The sequence below is a fragment of the Apus apus genome, chromosome 18, assembly GCF_020740795.1.
Source record: "Apus apus isolate bApuApu2 chromosome 18, bApuApu2.pri.cur, whole genome shotgun sequence".
NCBI classification, from domain to species: Eukaryota; Metazoa; Chordata; class Aves; order Apodiformes; family Apodidae; genus Apus; species Apus apus.
In genome coordinates this window covers 9,947,501-9,973,117 of record NC_067299.1, presented here as the reverse complement: position 1 = coordinate 9,973,117, position 25,617 = coordinate 9,947,501, and the positions used below count along the sequence as shown (strand labels likewise).

General features: G+C 41.5%; 1 protein-coding gene across 5 annotated transcripts in view; it reads right to left on the bottom strand.

The window, feature by feature from the left end:
- AUTS2 (activator of transcription and developmental regulator AUTS2) overlaps positions 1–25,617 on the bottom strand; it is a 769,537-nt gene that overhangs the window by 233,468 nt on the left and 510,452 nt on the right. For all 5 annotated transcript variants that reach the window (XM_051636183.1, XM_051636186.1, XM_051636184.1 and 2 more), the window contains one exon: positions 11,447–11,476. In XM_051636183.1, coding sequence (XP_051492143.1) covers positions 11,447–11,476 — 30 coding nt within the window. The remainder of the gene's footprint in view (positions 1–11,446; positions 11,477–25,617) is intronic.

Here is a 25,617-nt window from a genome sequence, read left to right as displayed (position 1 = left end):
AACTCTACAGGATTAAGTAAATTATTGCATCTCACAGCACAACTGGTTTCCACAAATGATACCCTGGAAAATGACATTATCGCTTAGTGATTTGGTTCAATCTGATTGCTACAGTTAATGTAATAATGTAACTCAATTAGGATGCTTTTGTTATGAATGAACAACCTTGTTTCATATTGTCTGACTGTCCAGAGTCAGCTTCAATGTGTTGCTGAGACAGCCTGCAAAGCCCAGAGATGCAGTGGTGCATTTTAACAGGAGATACCGGTATGAACAAGACAGCCCAGGCAATTTTTAAAGACACAAAGGTCATTCTGGTGCTTCCTACTAGATAGAAATTACAAAGCAGGAATCTTTGTAACACCTGGAAGTGAATCCAGACTTTCAACGGAGTTCAGAGCAAGGCTTTCAAGAGTCAACACACACAATTTGACTCTCATTTTCAAAGCAAAGCCCGTCAGGTTCACCTTAAACTACTTCTTCCACATTTCCCACCTCCCACGAGTATCTCTCTGTGTCAGCCCATGGTGGGAGTAATTTGAGAGCCTGGCTGGTTAGATGTTAAATGTTTTCTTCTTCCTACATGTGTGGTGTCCTTCAGAGGTGCTTACAACACATCCACGGAGTTACTCCCAACACACCAGCACTCAGTTACTGTCCAGCATTCATAACATACCAACTGTTTGCTCATGTGCTTTTCTTAAAACTACAAATCCTTGACTCTCAAAACATCTCCATGTGAAGTAGATAACTGGAGGTCTTGCACTACAGCCTGGTGGCTTATCCTTTCAAAAAATAAACCAGGGGTTCAGTCATGGGTGACATAGCAAGGTGCAGGCAAAGAGACCTTCAGAGGAGATGTCACCTTGTCTATGGGTGCCATGAGGGAAGAAGAGGTTATGCAAAACCTGCACAGGGTTAACAGAAAGATGGAAGCTCAGAAAGATCCTTGCTTTGTTGGTACCTGTAGGCCCTACCCTAATTCAAACCACCTGTTATTCCTGTCACTTCTACCCTGTAGAGGGAATTTCTGGAATCCAAGACACACAGTAGCTGTATTTTACCACTTCCAAGTCCCCAGCACCCTTATGAATGCTGAGCCAGATGCAGAGAAATATGCAGAAAACCAAAGGGGTACTTGCTGGAATCCTTCTCAATTCATTGGTGCATGCATTTAATTTCCTGTCTCCTTGTTTTTAGCCTGTCCTTGGATATGTTTGTGAGAAACCTGAGATGGTTACATGTGTTGGGGCCTCCAAGAGTCTTAAAAGCATGAAATAATTACCCTAACTTCAATATATATTTTTTTACCCTTCTCTTTCTAAAGAAACCTCCAAAGCAATGCCTCACCTTCTCAGTTCTCAAGCCTAAGACTTTTTTTCTTTTCAAGGAAACGTGAGAACAGTCATTCAGGAATGGGGAGCATGCCTCTGACATGATTATAAACCGTGATTTGTTATGAAAAACAGATGTTATTCAATAGCATAAAGAGTACATGAATTTTATAGTTGAATAGCATATAGTAACACATAGTCCTTAAAGAAACTCTTTTTATAATCTTGATATGTTTGGACATGGCCAAACTCCAAGATCCACAGATTGAATTTCTGTCTGTCTCCAGACTCACATACCATACGTGCATGCTCATTAATACCTACTCCCTAATACACATTTAAGCATATAACTAATCAATAAATATTTATATATAGGCATATTAATAATTATAAATGTGCCAGCCTGATTCAGTGCATAGATTTCCTTTCAGGATATCTAATATTATTTTTGTGTGGAAGGTTTACAGGCACTTGTGCAAAATAAGACAGACCTTGTAGATTTCTTAAGAAAGCACCTCTGTTGAAGCACTAAATTAAATTTAAAATCCACATCACCTGGGATAACCTTTTTCCAAAGGCTGGATTTCAGAGACAGAGTGTGTGTGTGCAGGCACACACATATTTCCTCACTGAGTTGAAATTACAGCTCTACCTACACAAGATCAGAAAACCCCACTGGGATTTTACTCACTTCTGCATGGGTGGCACCTTGAACATGAAATGTTGCCTGGTTCCCACAGACTTTAACAACCTTCATGGAACTACTTTGATAAAAGTTTTGCTACATAGAAAAAAAAAAAAAAGATGTTAACACCAAAATGCGAACAAGTCAAACCATCTATCATTTGGAATGTCTTTCTCATTGTGATCTAAGCTGCTGGGAAGGCTTTAGGAATTTGCATGTTATCCTCAGAGATGTCTGAAACCATCTCTTCTGTTCTTGTACAGCACTGAGCACGCACATCATCAGCTTTAATCTTTAATCTCTTCTTCCTCTTTCCTCCCCTACAGAGAATCAAATCCTACAATCTATACACAGATAAAGTCTGGCTCTAAGTTTTGCAATAAAGACAGGAAGATTTTTCACCAGGAATGCATTCGACCCAAACAAAACAGCAAGTTGTCTAAACCAGAATCACGTCCCAAAAACTCTGCCTGGGATGAAACACCAGAAAAAGCAACGTGCACCTCGGATGGCAGGAGTTCCTGTGGAAAGCTGAGCACCCCAAGGGTACTGTGAACCCAGACAAACCTCTACTGAAGAGCATATGAGTTGATAGGCACTATCATTTAATCTTGCCTCACCGTTAAAATAAATGCAATTAAACAATCCAAAAGACAAACAAGTTAAACACACCCAAGTTTTTTCATTCTTCCTCCATCTGCTAAATCACACAAAGTAAGAACGAGGACAGAAGAGAATGATTTCTAGGATTTCCAACACACACACTTACATACCTTGCAGAAATACTCTATATAATTATGTACCTTTTGCCTGAAAGTATTCTAGATATTAGTGGTGCTGTGGGGAAGAGAGCTTCTGGGCAGCTCATATGTGTGTTGGAGATATTTATAAAACCACTAGGAGGCTGCAATAAAATTATCTTGGGGTACACAGTATGCTTTTCCAAGAACCATTTATAAGCACTGCTATATTCAATTCAAACTCTCCCCTAAGTTTCCCTACACACATTCCTCTGTATAGCATACCTCTAATTTTGAATGGCATTATATATAAACAGACATGTTGCAAGTAATGTACATCTATATAAACAGACATGTTAAATGAAAAGAATGTGTATTATTTTCATAGTATGCACGTGCATACATAAAAACATGCTGGAGAATAATCCATATGTATGCATGCCATGGCTGATACTGAAGTCCTAGACAAGAAGCTCCAGCATGTTGAAGGGCAGGTTGGATGGGGCTTGGAGCAACCTGGGCTGGTGGGAGGTGTCCCTGCCCATGCAGGGGGGTTGGATCTGGATGATCTTTAAGGTCCCATCCAACCCAAACCATTCCATGGTTCTATGGTATGTACTGCTCCAGTTGCACACATGAATCTGCATAGCCCAGACATGCATGAAGGACCGAGTGCAACATGAACACACAAACCTAACCCCAACATTTGGTGTGTTTGCATATTGTATTTCCATGGCATGTTCCTCTCACATCCATCCATTCAAAACTCACATCTAATTTCACACTTCACATTCCTGGGTATTTCTGCTGTTAATTTTAATTTCCATACAATGACTTTATTTTTAGCCATGTAAGACAGCTCGAAAAAATCCGATTTTTTTAAAAAACCTGATGGTTGAGCAGTAATTAAGCCCCTGATGTGACAGTGTCCGAAGTGTCCAAGCACCCCCTGCCCGAGGAGGAGCGCGGGGGCATCGGTGCCAGCCGCCCTGCCTCACAACCTCTGATTGTTTACTCGACCGCCAGAAGCTGGGCTGAAGCCCCGGGGAGAGCAAAACCTGTTTGGGCCATTGACATTGAGTATCCTTGGTGCAGGAAGTCAGGACCTTAGAGGTATCCATCATTACAGCTGCCTGAAGGCAGGCTGGAGCCAAGGAACTTGCCTGAGAAGCTAGTAAAATTTTAATGCACTCTGTAGTGCGGTCATGTCATACTCAGTTATGGCAAATAATCCCAGATGCCTGCAGAGGTAAAATGGAGCTGTAATGTGCTTGCCTCCTAACCCGAGCTGACAGCAATGATGTACGACTACCATTAGCGGAAAATATCACTTCAACTAACCCATGATCCAGCTCCGCTAAGGGTCACATTATCCATGAGGAACAAATTACACTCCCAAAGTAAATACAAATTTTCTACACGAAATGGGTAAAAAAAACCCAACAAACAACACACACACATAAAAAAAAAAAAAATAAAGGAAAGGGAAACCGGGCGGGGGAACGGGGAGAGGGAAGGGGGAGTGAGGAGTGATACGTTACCTATGACAACGTGCTGCTGAGTGACAAGGATGATGAAGGACGGGACAAGCGGTGGCTGCCAGCGCGGTGGCACCGCCGGCCCACGCCCGGGAACCACACGCTCGCTCCCCTCAGCAGCAAACACATCATCTTTTACAAGGAACACGCTTAGCTCTGATTTTATTACCACTCTAGCTGTAGGGACCCTCTATGTGGCACAGCTAATGAATAAAAAGGATCCTTATCTTTCCTCCTAATGGGCCTTAAACAGTAAGGAATACTTCATGACTGCCTGAGCGTTGCTTGCATACAAAGGCTGGGTGATCTTTCACCCTTGGGGCAAGTTTTAAGGTGCTGCATTTTCCAGAGTTAAAAAGACAACACCTGTACAAATATGCAGGATAAACCGCACTGATGGGAAACATCCTGGCTTTGGAGAAACAGTTTTAAGAATAACACCGAGAAACTATTTCTCTAATCCCATCCTTAGCCAAAATAAATACATGGCAAACAGTAAGATATCAGTATCCCATGACCTGAAGTAATTGCTTAAAATTGGGTTCTCAGCCACTGTTTCCCCACAGACTCTTGTTCGCTAAACGCGTTGGTACCAACCATCCATGGTGTTTTTTCTAGAATTCAGCTTCCTCTTATTATTTCAAATAATCTTTTCACCCTTCCAGGAGAGGCCTGGATGGGCCTGATGACTAATCAGCCTTTTTCTACCATTCATATCCTGTCACAAAAAACCTTCCTACCCCAATAAAAGGCTGGTCTGGAGAAAGAAGGCTCCCACCACGAACACTTCCCACCTCCCACATAAAATTCCACCTCCGTATTGCAGTCAATCTCCCCTCCTGAACCTCAGGACCTTGCAATCCCATGGGACCTCCCATTCCAGTGGTTATCCCCAATTATACCCTTTCTGCTCCCTAGCTGGAAGAGCCAGGGAACATCTTGCACAACCTGAGTGCTCACACTTATTTCTCAGGCTCTCTGACTAGGTTGGAGGTGACATATTTTACCTTTTGAGGTTTTCTTCTAGAAATCACCCCGATCTTGATATACCGTTAGCTAGACTTGAAGAGTGTAGCGAAAGGGATGAGAAAAAATAACTGATGATACACCCTTCTTTCAATAGCTCAACAAATGCTGAGAGTCCCCTCTATGACCAACCTTTTTCAGACCAGGCAAATTGTAATTTGTTATTTATACTCCAGCAGTGCATAAACACCAAACTGAAACCCTGGTTGAGTTCTTAGGCAGTCAGAAGAGCACAGACCTTACTGTATGGCCATGGTGGTGGCCAGAGAAAAATGTAGCTGGCTCCCACCTATCTACCTGCTACAGCTCTGGCACCATCCAGATGGACATTTTTCTTTCAAGTGCTACCCAGCCTCTTGCTTCCCTTATTCCTTCCCAGGAGCAAGAGGAAAAAAACAGCCCTCATAGAGTTCTGTTCCCAGGCATCCTGCTAAAAATCCCCAAACGGGTGCATCTGGCCACAAAGCAGTATTTCATCCATCTCTAAATGTAGTCCTCTGTAGTATATAAGATAGCATAAAGTAATTTCAGCACCACTTAATCCATTTATGATAGAGCTTTTACTTCCAGCACCAGAATATAGAGAAGGCAGCCCTGTGCAAGGCAGCTCTTTACCTTGGTCTTATGTTTTCTAGCACAGTTCATGGTGGGGCTGCTTTGGGTTCTTTCTGTTTCCAAAGAAAGGCTAATTTGCTGTGCCCTGGATATGTTTTGGAGGAAAGGGAACAGAGGCACAGGCCAGCAGTGATGAAAACATTGCTGTTTATTCAGCAGAGACACAACTAAGCAGGACACTTCAGATCTGCAGGGCAGAGGAGATGACTTCTGAAGTTCATGAGCAGTGAACTTGGCATTTATCCAGTGGCACTGAAAGACATGGTTTTAAGTAGGCTCATCCCAAGTTCCTTTTATAACAAATATGGCAGAGTATTTACAATTCCCTAAACCACTGGGTTTGTAAAGCTGGGCTGAAAACTGTGAGGGTTTTAATATGTAGTCAGAAGCACACTGGAAAGCAAACTCAACACAAAGGCACACAAACATATACACACGTGTGTGTGTGTGTATTTCACTATCAACCACTGAAATGCAGTCTATGTACTAAATTGGACAGCACACATCTGCCAAAATGCTACTCCAAAATCTCTCTCCAGAGGCCATACACAAAATAAATGTCCAAAGACACGTCGGAAACACACCCAGGGTGCACTGTGAATGCCTCTGTGTGTGTACAGATGTACGTAAGTAACCACTGCTTTCATCTGAGCACACCAGAGTGACTGGTGATATTTTCCATGCCATAATCTCTGGTTTGTATCTCTTTTATATGCAATCAAGTGTATTAGCATTATCATTAAGACATTCTGATGCAAGAAGTATCATTCTTCAGCTCTCATGGTGCTTTCAGTGGCACTCCCAGAGAAAAAGCACGAAGTCTCACAAGCAACATACTCCCACCAGCAGAGGCTTCTTAAGTAAGCACAACAGCCACCCAAACCTCCCCTCCCAGGCTGGAGTAAGCTTTGCTGGTCTTCCCCTCTGACCATATGCCAATGCTTTGCAAATTTAGCCACAGGTTTGAAAGACCTCTTTCCTCTCTTTGCATCCTACACAGAGTCCACTCAAAGCAAAGCACATGTCAGAAGAAACACTCAGCAGAGCTTGAGCTGTAGCTGTAAGTAGCCAGCGATGCTGGGCTGGGGGAGAACACGTTTAGTGGGATTCAAGAGCCTCATCAAGAGAGAAATCATTGGGTACCACAAAGATATACATGGAATTAAGTCATCAGATGCAGTAAATTTTTTTTAAGATCAATATCTAAGTTGGATAAAAGTCAGGCAAGAAGCAGGCCCCTTCTCCTCTTGGAGGCCTGAGTGACTACTCTGTGCACATTGCAAAGCAGTCCCACTTGATCAATGAAATAATTCCCTAAGAAGTAAAAAATCACTAAAGTGCTTCAGACTGAGCTTTAATTTTAAAATCAATCTAATTAAACAGAGTGGTGAGAGGAAATGGTAGACATGGCAAGTAAAAAAGGACCTTACTCCTTACCTCATCTTTAGTGCTTGACTTCCTGTTTGTACCTCTTTTCAAAACAGAACTTGTTTTTATTTCCAGATAAGGAACTCTATGTTTGCACTCCTGTTTTTAACACTGTATTAGTTACCACGGGTATAATTTTAAAGATCATATCTACGTATCAGAAGATAATATAGTTGCACTTAAATTTGTCAGCTGTGCAATAGCGTGCCCTAATTTTAGATTATCAGCTCTGGAGACCTGCTCAAAGAGTAAGACTGACAGACTTTTTAATGGAGAAAATCTGACTTCCCCTGGGATCCATACTTTTTTCTGATTCAGTAAGAACTCCCAGTGGCATTTGCTGAAAGGATCCCAGGATGGAAAATGACATCTCTCTAAGAATTAGTGCTTCACATTCTGATGCAAGTACTCCAAATATACTCCCCCTCCACAGCCATACTTGCTATCTCTTCAGGTTCTTTAGCAACAGGAGACTGAAATGGCTCCTTCGAATGTTCCAGTTCAGCACTGTGTGCCAGAATGGAATGAGGGAGCATGAATTTATATAAATAGATAAATTATCCACCCAAAACATGTCATTTAAAATTGAGATACTGACACAGCCTTAGCTACAGTACTGCTAAGCAGGGGTGCATCATTTTTCAATTAAATATCCTTGTTTCTTCTTCAAGAAACCTCTGGAGAAATGTCTCATTTGAGGACAGACATAGACAGAAAGTCACTCTGTCTGTCGGCTCCCAATTAAAGGCTAGGGAAGATGGATTGGAGGCACAGCCATCACCTAATAGAGATCAGATATCAATGATTTACACTACCAGATAGACACATATTCAAGTGGATAAAAAAAAGAATGCTAACAGCCTAGAAGACACTATTTTTGCTACTATTCACTTGCTCCTTGGTTTCCCAGGTCCTGCTCCTTCCTGTGCTCTCCTACTGCACTGGGCCCATCTAGTCATGCTTGAACTGACTCATTTTTCAGCCACCTCTATCTGTCACCCACCTTGATCACTCTGATCTGCCATTTTTTCTTCAAAGGCACTGGTCTGTCTTTCTGGATTCCAGGTCTTACTTACTCTAGTAGAAATACACACACACACTCATTCCTACACCCTGTCTTGTGTTACTTCTGCCTTTCATGGATCTCTTATTTCCCAGGCACACTGAAGGAACATCTTAAATGAAGCAAAATTATTTCCTTTGCATTTTCTGAACAGCAAGTACAGAAGTGAAGTGCAGCAAGATACCATATATTCTGTACACCTGAGGGTATCCAAGTCTGCCTGAGATGGTCCTCAAGAAAAGTAGATCTTCTCTTCCCAGAAACACTTCAGGCAAAAATGTTTCTGGTGGGAGAAGAGTAACTCCACAATGCTCAGAATACACTGACATAAGACCAACCAAGTGCAATTTGACAATTTGCTACTAGAACAGATCCATAGTTGGTGGCTAATACCCTCCTCATGATATAAGGCATTTGGGTCAAGGATCATAGAACTTCTAATCCTGCTGAGTACCCTCAGCTCCTCTGGTTATTACTGAAAGCTGAGGGCGCTGAGCACTATTTATGAAATGATCAACCTCTTGCACAGAGGTCTGGCAATCTCACTTCTCCCAGTGCATTTTGCTCATAGGAATTTTGGTCCTAAAAATGTTAGTTTATTTAAAGCAGGAATTCAAAAATCTTCTAGGTCCTATTGAAAGAGATCTAAAAGATCCTGCCTGTCTGGAGAAAAGAAGTTTCTACTTGTCAGTTAAACAAAGGAATAACGCACAGCCTCCTTTATAGTGTGTACTTTACCTGTCATCCAACAGCCCATTATCATGTCACGGCAGAGTGCACTTTTCTACAGGTCACTTTGTTTAAAATGACATGGATAATGCACATGTCAGCGAGCTGACAGTCCCGACCGTCCTTCAGAGATAAAAACCGCAAGACGAGCGCCTGTTCTTATCTGGGGTACATGCCTTGGTCTATCATCTAAGTCAGGCAGAACATGATTTCTCCAGAGAGCACTTTTTTCATTTCCTGATTTTAAGAAAATCAAATAAGCACCATTTGTCTTCATCTGAATATGCTTGACCTGCTCAAATGATGATGTCTCGCATTTTGTAACAGGCTACATATGCTGAATTCAAATTAAGAGCAGAACAAGGCCTTTAGATCTCTGCCTAGGCTGCCAGCACAGGCTGCAGAAATACACCAGGGTCAGCTGTCATCTTTTAGAACTGGGCCTGAGCTATAAAACTCAAAGCTAGATCTGGTGCTGGGATTTGAAAAGCACTGAATTATTAGGAATATTTGGATCTGCACTTAATCTCATTTCATCGGAGGAGGGGGGAGAAGACGAAATATAGACCACAATGAAGAAATACACGTCTGGATTTTAAACCCTTCCTGTACAAGTACCAGCATATTCTGTGTGAGGCACAATCTTGAATCTCTCTAGTATTGTTTTACAGAAACTATCCTGAACCAACACACCAGTGCTGTCCCCAAAAGCTGCCTCTCTGCCTTTGCACACAGGAGGGCTGGCAGAGAAAAGCTCGGCAGAGGTTTAGCTCCCTGAACATAGCATTGGCAGGAAATTACACTTCTAGCTCTGGGTGCCATAAACATAGGAGCTGAAATTCAGTTTATCATCTCCCACTACATAAGGAACATCCTGAAAATGACTAATCACTTCACAGGATGGAATGTAATGGTAATGCATTAAAAATTCATATCTGAAAGTGCAGGTTAATATTCTGTGCAAAAAACCAAGAAAACCTCCTCTTTCTGTTGTCACACTGATTAACTCCAGTGATTAGTTCCCTTGTGAAGGGGAAATCACTGCAGTTCAAAGTAAACAGTAGTTCTTTAACATAGTTAGCAAATTATTAAGAAACATGAGGAAAAAATTCTCTACATGGGAAATTACTGAAAAAGCTGAAGGGCAAAGCTTGGCAGATTCATACAGATGGTTTGAAAATTTCCTTTGCTTCCTGCTACACAATCCTGCAGAAAACTGAATAAATTAATGAAAGATGATTTCTGTATGTGTTGTTTCCTTCTGGATTTTAAAATACATTTGTTCTTTTCTGTTGTATAAGTTGCATACCAGCATGGTCATCTCTCTTCTTCTTGGCTTGACTTGGAGCTGCTTAACAGACCCACTCATGAAACTAAACAGCTCGATGTTATTATATCAAAGACATTTTCTGTCAGTATTTCACCCTCCCCCCAGTTTAACCAGTTTAACCACTGAAAGAGGAGGCAAAAGTGATTACATTAGCAAAACATCCCTTAAAGCTCAACGTACAAATGAAAATCACAAAATCCAACCTGGAAATAAAGAAATTAGACCAGTTTTTCTGCAATGATTACTTCATTTTTGCAAAAGAGAGAGGGCAGATATTGGTCTGTTCACAAAATAAGACACTAAAACGTGCACCAGTGTGAACACTAGTTCTTCCTTACTGTTAATCTTCTAAACAAGAATCAGCATTAGGGACGAGTGCCTGGCTCTTCTGCACCCTGAAATTTTTCCCCTTTTCCACTGAGAAACCCAAGTTATTGAAATAATTATCAGCAAGTTGTGTCACTTGACTTAATGTACAGTTTCCCAATGTTGTTTCTAAAAAAGTAGATACAGATAGAGATATATAAACAATAACACTTGGATTTGAGTTTGAAGACCTGTGTGTGCAGAGAAGCAAAAGCGGCAACAAGAGTGGTTAAGTAACTGCTACAAAGTCCAAATGTGTGGGTTACAAACATATCCACTTGCTGTTAGAATTTGCCAAGGCAAAATGTAGCCATAGCAAGGGTTGGTAGTGAGACTGGTGCTCATAAACAACCCACACAAACCAGGGCATCAATATGCTTGAAGATGAATTGTGCAGCCTTCAAAATATCCAATAGCACTCTCTTTCCTTACAGGTCTATTCTAAAATTAAATTTAAAGGAAAAAAAGTCTTTTCTTTGTATAGAGACACTTGAGATCAATCCAAAAAAGAAACTTTAAATAAATAACAGAGTAAGAGGAATAACTGAATCCAACAAATCATTTTTGTTCCCGTATTGATTTCCTTTCTTACCTTTTCTTCTTGATCACTGTCGCTGTCACACTGAAACACAAAAAGAGAACAGAACAGGTAAGAAAAACTTGCTCCTGCAAAAAAAATAGAGAGAAAGATTTCTATGAACAAAATGGCTGAAACTCCCATAAGCCCTATGGCATCAAATCTGGTACCTTAAGGAAAAACTCAATTGCTGTATGGGTGGGAATCTTCCCCCACACTGTTGTTGAAGATGATACATTTACATGTTTGAATGATGAAAAAAATGCACCAGAAATAAAAGCCATTTGCAAAGCCCTCTGTTAGTTTAATTCCCATGCACAGGAGCTGATGGTACATGAGCACATTTAGACTCCAGAATGGGATAAGGGAAGAAAATCAGCATTAGAGGGCTGTTGTCCTCTCTTCCAATGGGCAGTATTGCTCATGCTGCCTGTCAATCCACTGGCTCCAAAGGCTCCTTGGATGGGAGTTTGCCTGTCCCAGCAGAGAAGCATTTGCAAAGCAACTGTTTTCCAGGACTACTTGGAAGTTTCACCCTAACTCTTTGCTCACTGGTGCTGAACTAAAGAATTCAGACAACGGAAGCAAGAACATGCAAAATACTTGATTCATTGAGGTTCTCTGTAATTCAAGGGTAGCTCAGTTATCATAGGAAATATTTTATAATACTATAAAAAGCTGAAGAGTAACACCAGTGGGTCTTTATATTCATCAAGTGACATTGCTCTATTTTTAAATCACTTTTACTATTGTAGAAATACAGCAGGACTAGATGAATCAGGTGTCAGTACAGATAAAGAACCAGAAACCCTAAATGCATTTGCTACAAGTACAAAAGCTGTGCTAGGAAGAGAACTGCAAGGACCATGCTGCTCACTTGCATCTTGACAATTGCACTCTCAGACACAGATTTGATACATTCCACCTCATTTGGGGTAACTGTGGAGGGGCCACACTTGGCTGCCTCTACTGAAGAATGAGGAAATCACCTCCTTCTGGGTTGTTTTTGTTTGTTTCTTTTTTTTTTAATCAAGTACAGTTTCAGATTCTATAGGACTGTACGACTGTATTCTATAGTGCCTGTATCATTCAAGGCCAAACGCATACCTCTGCTGATCTCATGGCAGATGTTTTGAAGTAAAATCTAAGACCACCAAACAGGAAAATCTGGTTTCCAAATCCTTGACTAGCTGGTTGTGTTGTATTGTTACAGGAGTCAGTCAAATCTTTTATGCATTTGTATCCTGTTTAATGTGCTTTTTAGTATTTCCATAAGACAATCCAATTGCTTTGAAATCAGTTATATTTTGTGAATTCTACAGGTTAACTGTACAGTGGGACATGAACAGACAGAGCCATATCCACCCACAAATATATCCACTTGATTTGCACAAATCAAGCAATCTTCTGTGACTTCTTTAATAATAACTTCTCTGTTTTACTGCCTTTTACTAGTACAGGGGTGAAAAGGTAACTTCCTTCTTTATTTCAGTGATGACCAGTGATAGGACAAGGAGTAATGGATACAAATTGGAGCATAGGAGGTTTAAGGTGAATATCAGAAAAATTTTTTTTACTGTGAGAGTGACAGAGCACTGGGACAGGCTGCCCAGAGAGGTTGTGGAGTCTCCTTCTCTGGAGACATTCAAAACCCGCCTGGACGCCTTCCTGTGTGATGTGCTCTAGGTGACCCTGCTCTGGCAGGGGGGTTGGACTAGATGATCTTTCGAGGTCCCTTCCAACCCCTAGGATTCTATGATTCTATGATTCCTCAAACCGATGAGCAGCACACTAACAAATTAAAGCTAAAAACTATTTCTAGGTATTTTTCAAATAATTGAAAATGAAGTAAAAATTAGCCAGTACTCCAATCTGCTTTCAGATAATGCCAAACAGACATGGAAGTGAAAGATATTTAGTAACTGAAGTTATTTCTATTGCATTAATTGAACCTAAATACTCTGGTAACAAACGTATGAGATGGAACGTGAAGATACAAGAGTTTTAGCTTGAATTTTGAAACCCTCACACATGATCAAGTTAATGAAGAGAGTGTACTTAACTGACAAAAGGAAAATGGCACATTACTAGAATGGTATGGTATTTATTTAAAGTACTCATATCCTTACCCTGTAAAAACACATTTTTACTTCAATGTGGCTACAGGTATGAGGGAAAAGCACAGGTGAGTATATTTGCAAAGCAAAGCCCTACATTTACAAAAAAGCAAACACACACATGGATTTTCATCCATTAAAACCACAACATGTCACAACAACTTTCCATTTACTATCTCTATTTTACAGTTGTTGGAAATATTCAGCTTTTGGGCTCCAGCACTTTCTTCCACTGCTTGGCTACATCAGGAGGGGCCAGTGGTTCTGGGGTCCCTGCATTCTGTGCTCTGTATATTACAATGCATTATTATTTATGACACATCTTGTATGTTTCAAAACCTGAAGCCCACAACCACTTGCTCCTTTTGTGTCCTCTGCCCACCCTCCAGACAAACTGCAGTACAAGTCCTGATTGTTAATATCTGAATCCAGAAGGAGAAAAAAGGAGCTAAAAATTAGACATATAAGCAGGCACGAATGATTGCCTTTTACCAGCAGGGAGCAGAGGGTTTGAAGATGCCCTGTGACCCAGCTGTGGTCCCAGCACTTTGCTGAGACCCTCTCCTTCCCCCACCATTTTTTTTCTGGTTTAAGGAATCTCTCCTCCACTGTGGATTAAGTTTTTCCCAACTCATAAGCTTGGAAGGAGCCCAGAGTTTCATGTTTTCTGCACTGTGGAGGTACTCGGGGAGAAGAATACTTGCCAGCAGTGACATCTGAATTTGCCAGCAAAACAAGTTCCCAGCAGCAGAGTGAATCTGCAGAGAAGCGCACAGAGCGGCGTCGGTGAGAAGTTATTTCCATCAAAGTGTTAAGCCTCCTGCTCTCCAACAGTCCAGTTCTAATTTCAAGGTCCACTTAATTCTGCATCAAATAATTACTGCTATACCCAGAAGCACCTTGTCTCCAGAGTTAAGCATATGGCGCAGGACTGAGACCTACTGGTGTCCATTATGGAAGCAGCACGGATGCCAACCCGATTAAAAATGCTCAGGCTCCCTTCACAACGTGCCCAGTGACTGACAGCTTCGCGATCTGGCCAGGCGCTGTGCCTGCCAACAAAGCCTCTGCGGCACCAAGGCCCACATGGCACTCTGAGAAAACACTTCCATTCCTGGTATTAAATTCCCATACTGACCCGAGGACTTTGCTGTGAGCTCAGCAGGAGCACACCATCCAATTTACAGCTCCATCCTCCTGAGCCCTCAGTGCCAGCCTCTGGCAGAGACGAATGATGGTCAAACCCCTCCAGCTCATAAATTATGCAAAAGCAATAAATGCACTCAGCAAACAGCTCCCAACGTTTGCCCAGCCTGGCTCCAGATACACTTTGTAAAATGCCAGGAGTCCTGCACACACAAGGCAGCTATTTTGCTCATGAAGGGGTTTTGTTGGTGGGGAGAGCGGGCAAGAGACCCACCGCCCAGCAGCGCCGTCCTGTTCCAACAGAAGAATTGATGGACAAGCTGTATGAAAGAAATGAAGGAGGGGCAGGAGGAAGGGGCTTTCTGCACTGCTTTGTGCTTATATTTACATGCAGTATGTATACATGTGTGTGGGCATACATGTTATGTGTGCATGTTTTGCACATCCACATTAAACTGAATTTTCTGTGAGGATTAAATACGTGCATTTCCTCTGGCTGATGGAAAGCATCAGACAATTTATCCAAAGAGACTTCCAGATGAAAGAAGAGGTTTGCTACTCAGGCTGGAGACCAAACTGATGCAACTAAATGTTCTTCCCAACTTTGCTGTGTAGGCAACTCCAGGCACTGCACTTGCATATTCCCCAGTGGCCCTTGCTCCAACGTGCTCCTTTACATTTTTGGATGCATTTTTCTTCCCAGAGGTGCTAAAGCACAAGGAGTTTCCACCTTCTGCAGGCCTACTGCTAACCACTTCTGGAGAACAGGCTTTGGAAACCGAAGCTGACAACCATGAAGTTGATTATTCAGAATTACTGGTCAGTTTGAAGACTTGAGTCTGTCCTACTTGCTCAGTTCCTCTCTTCCTCTAGCATTTCTCTACCTCCCAGGGCCACAGAAAAAAGTGAAATTATTTAAGTGCTTCGTGGCTCTCAGACCACCAGACTGTTTGGGAACTGAAATGATGCAAATGCTTCATACTGGCCCTCTGCTTTGGGCCAAGTTTCAGTATTTTGTGCCGATTAGAAAAAGTAATTTTTTAGAATTGTCCCCTGTCCTGTTTCAGGAATCCCGGGCTCTGTGCACACGCTGCATCGGGACAGCCTGCAAGTAACTGGGAGTCCAGAATATCATTCAGCAATAGCATGACCTGACTTTTGGGTAACTGCCACTAGCTCCACTGGAAGCTGTGAGTGATAATGTGACAAATCAAGACAAGGAGGCCGCAGACACATTTTACACCTGAACACACAGAGGCTTTTTTCTCTAATTCTCAGGCTCAAGACACTTACTGTCTCCACACTGAACCAAGTCATGACTAATTTCAGTCACCCGGGGCCAGGCTTGGGAAAAGCCCAAAGCCAAACTTCCAAAAACCAGCCTACATTACCAAAACCCCACCCAGTGCTTAGCTCTGATTTAGGCACTGAAATGAAAGCCAGATTAGCAAAACTGCTGAGCACCCACAACACCCGTGTACAGCCAAGTTTTCAAATGAGCATGGCACAAAATGCCATGAGATTTTTTTCAAACCACAGCCTGATAGGCCCCTCAAAGGAAACATTCTTCAAAATAGCTATTTTATGCTTTGGAAAGTCTAGTATTGGGCAGAAGGGACTATGACACTGTTTTCCCAAAGGACCTACAGCACTACAAACCAAATCCAATGCAAGGGACTTTTAAAGCTTGCTCAAAACCAGCTTCACAGATAAAACTCTTAGAGGAAATAGGGAAATGTTAAGCTTGGTTCTAATTTCTATATAATCAGGGGCAGTAACAAGACCAGGCTGACAATGGCTTGCTCCAAGTGCCTATAGTTAGCACCTAAACTGTTCAAACACCTTTAGTAACTAAAGTCTACCAGTCACCATGTCACTTGACACACATGCCAAGGCATTCAAGTTTCACTTTGCAGTATTTCATGCAACTTCATGCTCAGGAAGAGATAACCAGAATCAGTAACTCACAAACCTGCATTTCCATATGTGTGTTTCAGTCCAAATTCAAATGGCTGTTCCTAAAATCAACCCCAAGTGAGCAAGGAACATGCAAACTCATAAGGTCTTTGTACCAACAAAAAGAAAGCTCTTTTTCTGGCCCAGCTTAAACCTTCTAATTTTCTGCTATTGGTCCAGGTTGTGAAGGCACAAGATGCACTCACTCCCATATGCAGTGTGCACACATTGCAGTGGGAAGTGGAAAAAGAACTTTTCAATTCCCATTTGAGGTTTAGCTGCTGCTGTGTTTTGTAGAGGAAAAGGTAAAACTGAGGATTGTGCTAAAGATTAGTGGTACTTCCCAAACCCCCTGTCCCAGCTGGAGAGAGTGCAAGTTAAAATGCACAGCACATCTCCCACAGCACCTGCTGAAGGAGACTGATCCCAATGCCACATTTCAAAAATCAGATACCCTATGAGGTTACAGCTATAATTTGAGCCCATTTTAATAGCCTGAGAGAGTCTGGTCCAAATCAAGCTGAGTAAAGGTCTGTGACGCCTCACCAGCTCATTCAGGCTGAAGCAACACCGTGGATTTCTATGGAGCTTGCTGATTGAACACATTCTTGTGCAAAAAGTGGCAATCATTGAATATATCATGTACAATGACATTGAGGAGGGCATTGTTCTCTATTCTGCTCAATGGACTTTGCTGGAACAGCTATTTCGTATCTTGGATCCATTTATCATTGCCACCAAAGGAGTCAGTGCTGCTGAAATGCCAGCACTGAACAAAGTAATTCTACTCATCTGTCTGCTGAAAGGAAATCTGAAGAAAATGAGGGAAAACCCAGACCTCAGCCATGTTCACACTGACATTTACAATATTCTTGTCCATCCATCCACCAATGACAAACTGACAGCCCTGGAAAGAGCAAAGATGATATTTTAGCTATACAATTAGACCTTTGCTTCCAAGAAAAAAGGAGAAAAAACATCTCCTAGATGAAAGGAGACACAGAAGGGAATAAATGGGCAATTTTCTAATTGATGAAATGGAGACAGACAGAGTCACAAAGAAACTAAGAGCAAGAATTTCACTTTTTTCTTTCCTATCTCTGACTTTGCCTGCAAGCAGCGTTCAGCATGGAGCACCCAGCCAAGGAACCTTACATATAGCTCCTCACAAATTGGTTAACATCGCAGTCTGCTCAGCAATTCTTCACCATTATCCATAGTGATTCACTGTATGGAATGACTCTGAAACAGAGATGGTCTGAGAAGTTTAAGGTCTCCTTTCTCAAAAGCTAAAATTATGGATTATTCACAGAAAAGTCCCATTTTATACAAATTACCTTCGTCTGGACAAAGATTGCAATGTTGACCTCTAATCTGTATTCCATTTTATCCAAACTACTTCACTTCAGATGAAATGTACCAGCGTTGGACATTTAAAGGTATTTTGGCCCCTTACAGAAAAAAACTTGAGAACTTAGAACCACTTCCAGCTGTAAGTCTTTATATTTCCATGCACCCAGGACTTTTAGGATTATTTTTTTATATATATATATATATATATATAGCAAAACAACACAATAAAGGGCTTCTTCTATATTTTGAGTATTAAACTGGAAACACCAGATGACATGATTCATTATAAGATGATCCACCTTATATTTATATAAGGACTTTATATTTATAGAGAACTTGTATATAACCTTGGCGAGTGGTGGGTGGGATACATACATACCCCTGGTAAACCACAGCTTATTTGCAAAGCAAAGGGGGGTTTCACACTGGAAGGACAGCTAAACATGAGTCCTGTTTTGAGGTCTGCTTCTGTTGTGTCAATCCCTGTATTCCCAGGGATATCACTTGAAGGGGAAGGCCAGTAGCTATGAGTGAACAGGAGCAAGGGGGAGGCCTCCAGCGCCTGCCAGGGAGGCAGCAGGGCCTGCAGGAGGGCAAAGCCAGTGAGGGGCAGCCCCAGCACGGGGCTCTCTGTCCTGCCCAGGGCACTTTCACCCATGGAAAAGGCACAGGCAACCTCAGGGACCTCTAGGCACAGCCCCAGAGAAGGATGAAAAGAAGCCCTATAAGAAATACATTTTCCCTTGCTGCCCAGACACTGAGCTGAGACTGGTAGGTTATTGAAGCTCTTGGAAAAGTGCAACTTCTTTCCCCCAGTTACCACTGCCAATGGTTTCCTTAAGGTGTCATTGCTCAATAAGTGCCTCAGGCCCAATCCAGCCATCCCCAAAGAACAGGACCATGTCCAACCAGTGTCAGCAGAAGGTTAAATGGGTTTCCAGATGTACTGTTATATAGCTAACAATGCCACCAGTTGCTCAGCTCAGCACCTTCAGGAAGTGCCTGCCACAAGTCAGGCATTCAAATTCCACTGGGCTAACTAGCCCAAGCAGCTGGTGGCCACGTACACAACCAAATCTGAATTTTAGTAAGTCATGCTCTTCTGCAATAGAAGGATGAACTCCCTGCCTTGGTTCCTCAACACTCTATGAAAAAATGACAACACGCCTCTGCCTCCAGGACTCTGAATGTACGTTTGCTGCCTCCTTTCCTGCCCTTCTGGTTGTAGACAATTTGCAATACATGTCATTTGTAGCATCCTCTTAACTGATGAGTATTTTGTCAGGATTCAAAAATGAATAACAATAAATAGTAATAAAAGTGTCCATTTATACCAGTGGATTAAGTCAATAGCAAAGACTTAAACAAATCAGTGTTTAATGAAGTCAGTGCTTAATTGAACATTACCCAGTATATCTGTATAAGAAAAGATTCCTATTTTTTATAACTCCTACTCTTAGCTCTAGAGTTCAGCTTGGAATTTGAGTCTTCCAGCTACTTACAAGCTAATGAAATCAAAATATCCTGATGGATAAGAAGCAAAGCACGTTACGGGTTAAAATAATACAAGAATCTATTTTTTCTACTGTGTTGTGATCCATAAAAATCACCCTGAGCCTTTCCTCTTTCTTCTCTGCCTGTGAAGCCAATTGCTTTGATTGCAGTGATATGAGCTTGCTGAAATGACTTGCCCTTGCTTGTGAAGCAAATGGAACATGCTAATAGAACTTATCGCATTACCCGATGCAAAAGTGCCATAGCTCATTACTTTAAGATAAAAGGATATCATTGCAGACGGGAAGCAGAATTGACTTTCTGAGGCCCGACTTGATGATGATTTAATCAACTGCTCTCTTTCACTTCTCATCTCTGCGCCTGTCGGTTTCACAGGTGCTGTTAAATGAGACACTCAGAAAGTGAGCGGAGGGAAAGAAATTGCTGTCATTACTTCTCAAGAAAGGAGGTATGCAAATTTTCGACAGAAAGATTGCGTTCATAATGGGCCTGGTAAAATACAAGGATCATGCTTGACAGGTGAGGGCAAGTCATTTGTACGTCCTTAAAGTGAAGCAACCATCCTCATTTAGAAATTGTGCTCGATAAGAGAAGGTACAAATGAAAACCATGCAGTGGCTGAGAAGCAGCAAGCCAACCTCTGAAGACTTTGCAACTGCAGCTCTGCCTTCAGCAGGTGCCTGGCGTGGCTTCACACATGGCAATTCCTAACTGCCAGATGGCCACATCTTGACCCCAGCATCTCACAGAGAGCTCCTCTGAAATGTTTGTTGTGGTTCTTTTATACTGTCAGCTTTGGGGTCTGTAAGTTTCCTCCTATCTTCATCACTACCAGAAATTACAAGATGAAAAACTAACTGAAGGTTGAGTTAAATTTGAAAACAGAATCAATAGTTTGGAGGCAGCAACTTTTTTTTTTTTTCTGCATGGAAGCAAGTGCTACAGATCTTGGAAGGTCCAGAGCTTATGGTTCATACAGCCAAGTAAAAAGTAAAAACAATGATCCACAACAAAGTTTTTGGCAGGATGTTAAGAGGATGAAAAGATGCTTCTTCTGGGCCCAAAGGGAACCTGGAGTCCTGGGTGACTGCAACACAAGAGGAAAGGGCAAAGAGCAGCTGAATGTTCTACTGACCTAATGGAAAAGGTCTGATATTCCAAAATTAGAAGTTAAAAAAGCACAATAATTAAGATGATGAGTAATATACAGGTTAAAAACACTCTACAGATCTTTGATGGGTATTGAGCTGTTTGGATCATTTTAAGTGAGGAAATGAGCACTACCAGGCTTTTATTGGTGTCAATCAGGTTTTCAATCAGAGACTGATAGTCAGCCACAAGGAACGAGCTCCTTGGGGATTCCACTGTATGCAATGGATACAGTAGTTTGTCATAAAAATGTTGACATTTTGTCACAGATAACAGCATAGGACTTAAATAGAATTAATGTCACAAATATTTAGAATTAAACAAGAACCAGCTAGGAAATACTGCCACAAAGGACATTTGATAAGATGGAAAACGATTTAAGTAAGAACAGCCACTGTATTAATTCCATGGATAGGCACATTTAAAGAATTTAAAATATTCTTTCTCAAGATAGACAGTTCATTTGGCTCAAATGCTCCTCTTTTTGTTTATGAAATGCAACTACCTGATATCATATTTGACCTTTTCCCTATGTGTTAGGTTCTTAACCCTCTTAACTGATCAGGATCCAGTACCACTCTGCAGAAATGGCTCATGTCTCAGCAAGAAACACTTCACTGTAGGTTGAAAAGCAACATGAAAAGCAACAAGACAGCACCTTGGGCCAGGACTCAGAAGACCCACCTCTGTCACTGGCTATCAGTATCACCTCAGGCAAGTCACTTTGTCTCTTCTCTGTCAACCCTCTACTTTTTATCTCTTTAGGCTATTAAATGGTGTGCTCCTTAGGATTTGGTTACTTTTCACTATGTGTTTTTATAAAGTGTGCAGGGTAATTGGATTTTTATAGAGAATTTTGTCTTAGTAGAACAAATAAAGAAGAAGAAGAAGAAAGCATTAAGACCTGAATCAGGCCCTAGACACATCATGATCATTTTCAATACAGATCTCATCTTCCACCAACTAGAAGACAAGATCTATAGCAAATAATAAAATTTCAACTGAAAATTATTTTTATTTTAAATTACAGAAAGGCATGCAAAAAAGCAGCAATGCAATATTGATAACACTGCATAGAGGTTGTTCTCTTTTACAGGCTGCAGCAACTCTGAGCACAAAATGGCTACAGAAACACAGGCAGAGGGATTCAACTGATCTGTAAGATAAAATATTGTAGAAATAATATCTGAAACAAAAAATAAAGAATAAAAAGCCATCTCTTGTCTTCTTTCCCAAATAACAAGAACTCTTCGACTTGAGCCCTGTATCTTTACATTTGAATAAGCAACTTAAACTGAATAGTAATAATAATAATATTATTAATAATAATAATAGCTCCCCAAACAACCCAAAACAATTGATCCTTAGGGATAAGACCTTAACAGCTGGGCTATAAATGTCTGAACACTGGATTTTAATGGATACTAAAAAACTCTTAACTAAGCCCTATAAATATAACCTGAAACAAAATGATTTGTGTTGTAAGCTGTTTACAAACTCCCATAAATGCTCCTCGTTGTCATAATGCCAGAAAAATAACTCAGACTGTATCCTCAGCCCTGTAAAATAGTTTCTATGCTGAGATTTTGTTCCCTTTTCCACTCCCTGTTTTATAATTCATCGCTTGCACAGTTGTTGTATATTATTACTTATTGCTGTCTTTATCATATTTATGCAATTTATAAATCATCTCTGCTAGACCTGAGGGAAGAGAAGGATCATTCCAAATCTACAACGAGTCAATATAAATTGTAAAGACAATGGCACACTTTGGCCTGCATGTTTTGACATACGTGACGCTGTAATTTGGAATCTGTTAGCTCTTATTAGGAAATGAATGCCTTATTGTTTTTTCAGAATGCTGCAATTCTAATCATTGAATTTAAAACAAGAAGTGAGTTTCTCTATTTAGAGGTAAGCATAATTGTATACCCCTGATTTATCAGCTGGACTCAACCACTTGTTATTCAAGGAGTGGATGGAAAACAGTAATAATATTCATAGGGAGGATGCTGCCCAAGGGAGCAGCTGCTGCTGGGGCTTCCCCTTCACTAACAAGCAGTGGCAGAAGTGGAACCTCAGCATGTCCATGGGCTGTCTCTAACAGACTCTCTAGGCTGGGCTTCTCCAGCTCTCTCTTCCTGAGGACATCTTGTAATCATCCTAAACCCAGGTGGAACCTCCTCTCTTTTGAGAAGAAGCTCTTACTCCCACGTGGTCTTCTGCAGCACTGTCATATAAAATACCAGGGGCTGGGTGCTCAACTATATGGTGATACCTACAGCAGGGAGATGGGGGATTCAGAGAAGGTCCAACCTCTGCTTTCGGAGCCATTTTCATGTGAAAACCAGGCCCCCAGTTTACCACCAATGCACTTCTGGCAGGGGCATAAGAGAGATAGTTTGGTTTTATTTCTCACTGCTGCATTAACCTACCACCAGAGTAAGGTGATAAAACCTTCTGTGTCATAAATGAAATCACAGACTCCACGACTGTTATCAGCAGTGGCAAATTACCTGGCACAGCCACAACTTTGAATAACTGGGTTTTAAGCACAGTGTTCAGAAAAATTATCCTTGTTCAGGTTCGTCTCGGAAAACGCAGTTTTGCCAGCAACAACTGTGTTTGAGCAGGGCTGCTGCGAACCCAGCACTGAGTGTCACTGGGACTGCCTGTGAGCTCCTTTTTCAGCTCCAGTGGTACTGAAACCTCACACTGTTAGAAATTATCTCTTCCAAAGGGGAACCCCATGGAAGGGCCAAGAAATATCCTGACTATAAACCACAGGACTTCCCATTAAACCTTCTGTCAAGGAAGAAGGGAGATACCGAAATAGAAGGGGACGCACCTTACAAAACAAGTCTGTCCGGGAATATGAGGAGCCCTGGGAGGCCTGGAAAGAGCAGGAGCTTCATGTCTCTGATCTTTGTGGTCACCACTATCCCACAGGCAAAAATCCACACTGGATTTCTGTTGGCTTGACTCCAGCAAACCACCTGCACCTTGTTCAACGTGAATTTTAAAGTGCTCAGCCTGTGGTGCACAATTTTGAGATAAGATTAGGTAGAGCATGGAAATTCACTGCTTTCTCCAAAGATGCTCTCTATGAATACAGAGCCCTGGAATTTCACTAGGGACTTTTTATATACTCTAGACAACACATGACTGGAAGTTCCATTTTCATTTCTTTTGAAAATTTAGTAATAGGAAGGCTCTGAGATCTCAAACACACTCTCTCCACAAAAACCTCTGTAGGCTTTACCTTCAATCCAAAAAGCAAGTGAATAACAAGCTGCAATGGGCAAAAGCCAGATAAACAGACTGATGCATATTTTTAAAATGTGGAATAATTTCTTACTATTCACTTAAATATAGAGCAGATTTTCCCTAACTGAAAAAAGATAATGAAAAATTAAAATCTTGCCTAAACGTTGTGCCTTGATCAGTCAGAGTTATTGTACTCTAGGCAGTACAATTAATTAGTGGAGATCATTTGGCCTGTGCTAGACAGGAGGTCACAACAGATCATACCCTCATTGTCTTAAATTATGTGAATTGATAAATCCCTAAACATCCACATCTTCCCACTCTTACTCCCATGGCTAGCTTGTTAATGCTTTGGACCTCCTATTATCCAGCAATTCAGGTCAGCTCCTTTCCCTGTGAACATCCCCTTCCATGCTGCCCAAACCCTGAGGGGCTGTGGACAACCACTGAACCTACTCTCTCCCATCTCCCAGGAAGAGTGGGTCCTGCCATCTTTTATAATGAGTTTGCTGTTGATGTTGTTGCATATATTGAGTTTTATTCTTGTTCATAGGAGTAGTTTTTATCATGCTGCAGGAAAGGCACTTCTTTAAGATCCATTTCAGCTTTGCTATTAAGCTCAGCTTACCTTTTTTAAGCAATCAATAACAAATTCTGCTACAAGAGGACACCGTGATTTACAAATACAGGAAAAGAGAGAGAATGATGCGAAGGCATTGGTATGGATGTGAAGGACTGTTGGGACGGGGAAAATAAAAAGACTATGAGAAGAATCTGAACAATCAATTTAATCTTGTAAAAAAATTCAGCAGAGCTATCCTGCATGGCAGCTATCATAAAAAGATGTGGGAGAGATCTACAGGAAATTCAATACAAAATCTAAAATGTTCACCAATGGGGTCCTTCAGAGAAAGCAAGAGAGAGGGAGGAAGCAGTTTCTCATAAAGCATTACAGAAGCAGCCTTACATCTTCCCTCAGAGCTCCTGAAAATAATTATTAACATGCAAGGGAGAGATGTTAGCAAATACTCTCTGAGTTGAAGAATACTTTGATACATGCATCGGATTTATCAAGGACTCTCCTCCTCTCCATACCCAACAGCAGAGAGCTCAAGAGCACGTTTTCTTCCCACCCCACACACTTACAGCACTTTCAATCATTCCTTGTCAATATGCACAAACCTTGTTTAATTTAGGTTCTCAGTGTTCCTGCAGAACAAGGGGGGTTTACTGCTATTCCACCAGTGAGAAAATGAAGGCAGGTGAGGACTGTGCCTGACTGGGGGTTGCCCTCAGGAAATACCCATCTCCAAGCTCCTGCCCTGCCATGACACCTTAGCCACAAAGCCTGTCTTCATTCATCTGGGACCTTTTCATGTAAAAAGAACTGCTGGAAAACATCAGACATAACACATGGCGCAGTAACAGTAGCACAAAGCAGAATTTTACAAAGGCACGGCACTACAGGAAGATAAGACAACTCCCATCTTTGTCTGTTGAAACCAGATCCATCCCCCAGCAATGCTAAACTACCATGATCCAATGGGAATATACGCTTGTCCCCACACGCCCAGGAACAGCTGTAACTCCCAGCTGGAAGGACTCAAGCTTCTTCGGGACTCTGCGCACTTACCACACCAAAGACAATGACCCACTTCAACTAAAACAAATGACTGTGAAGTG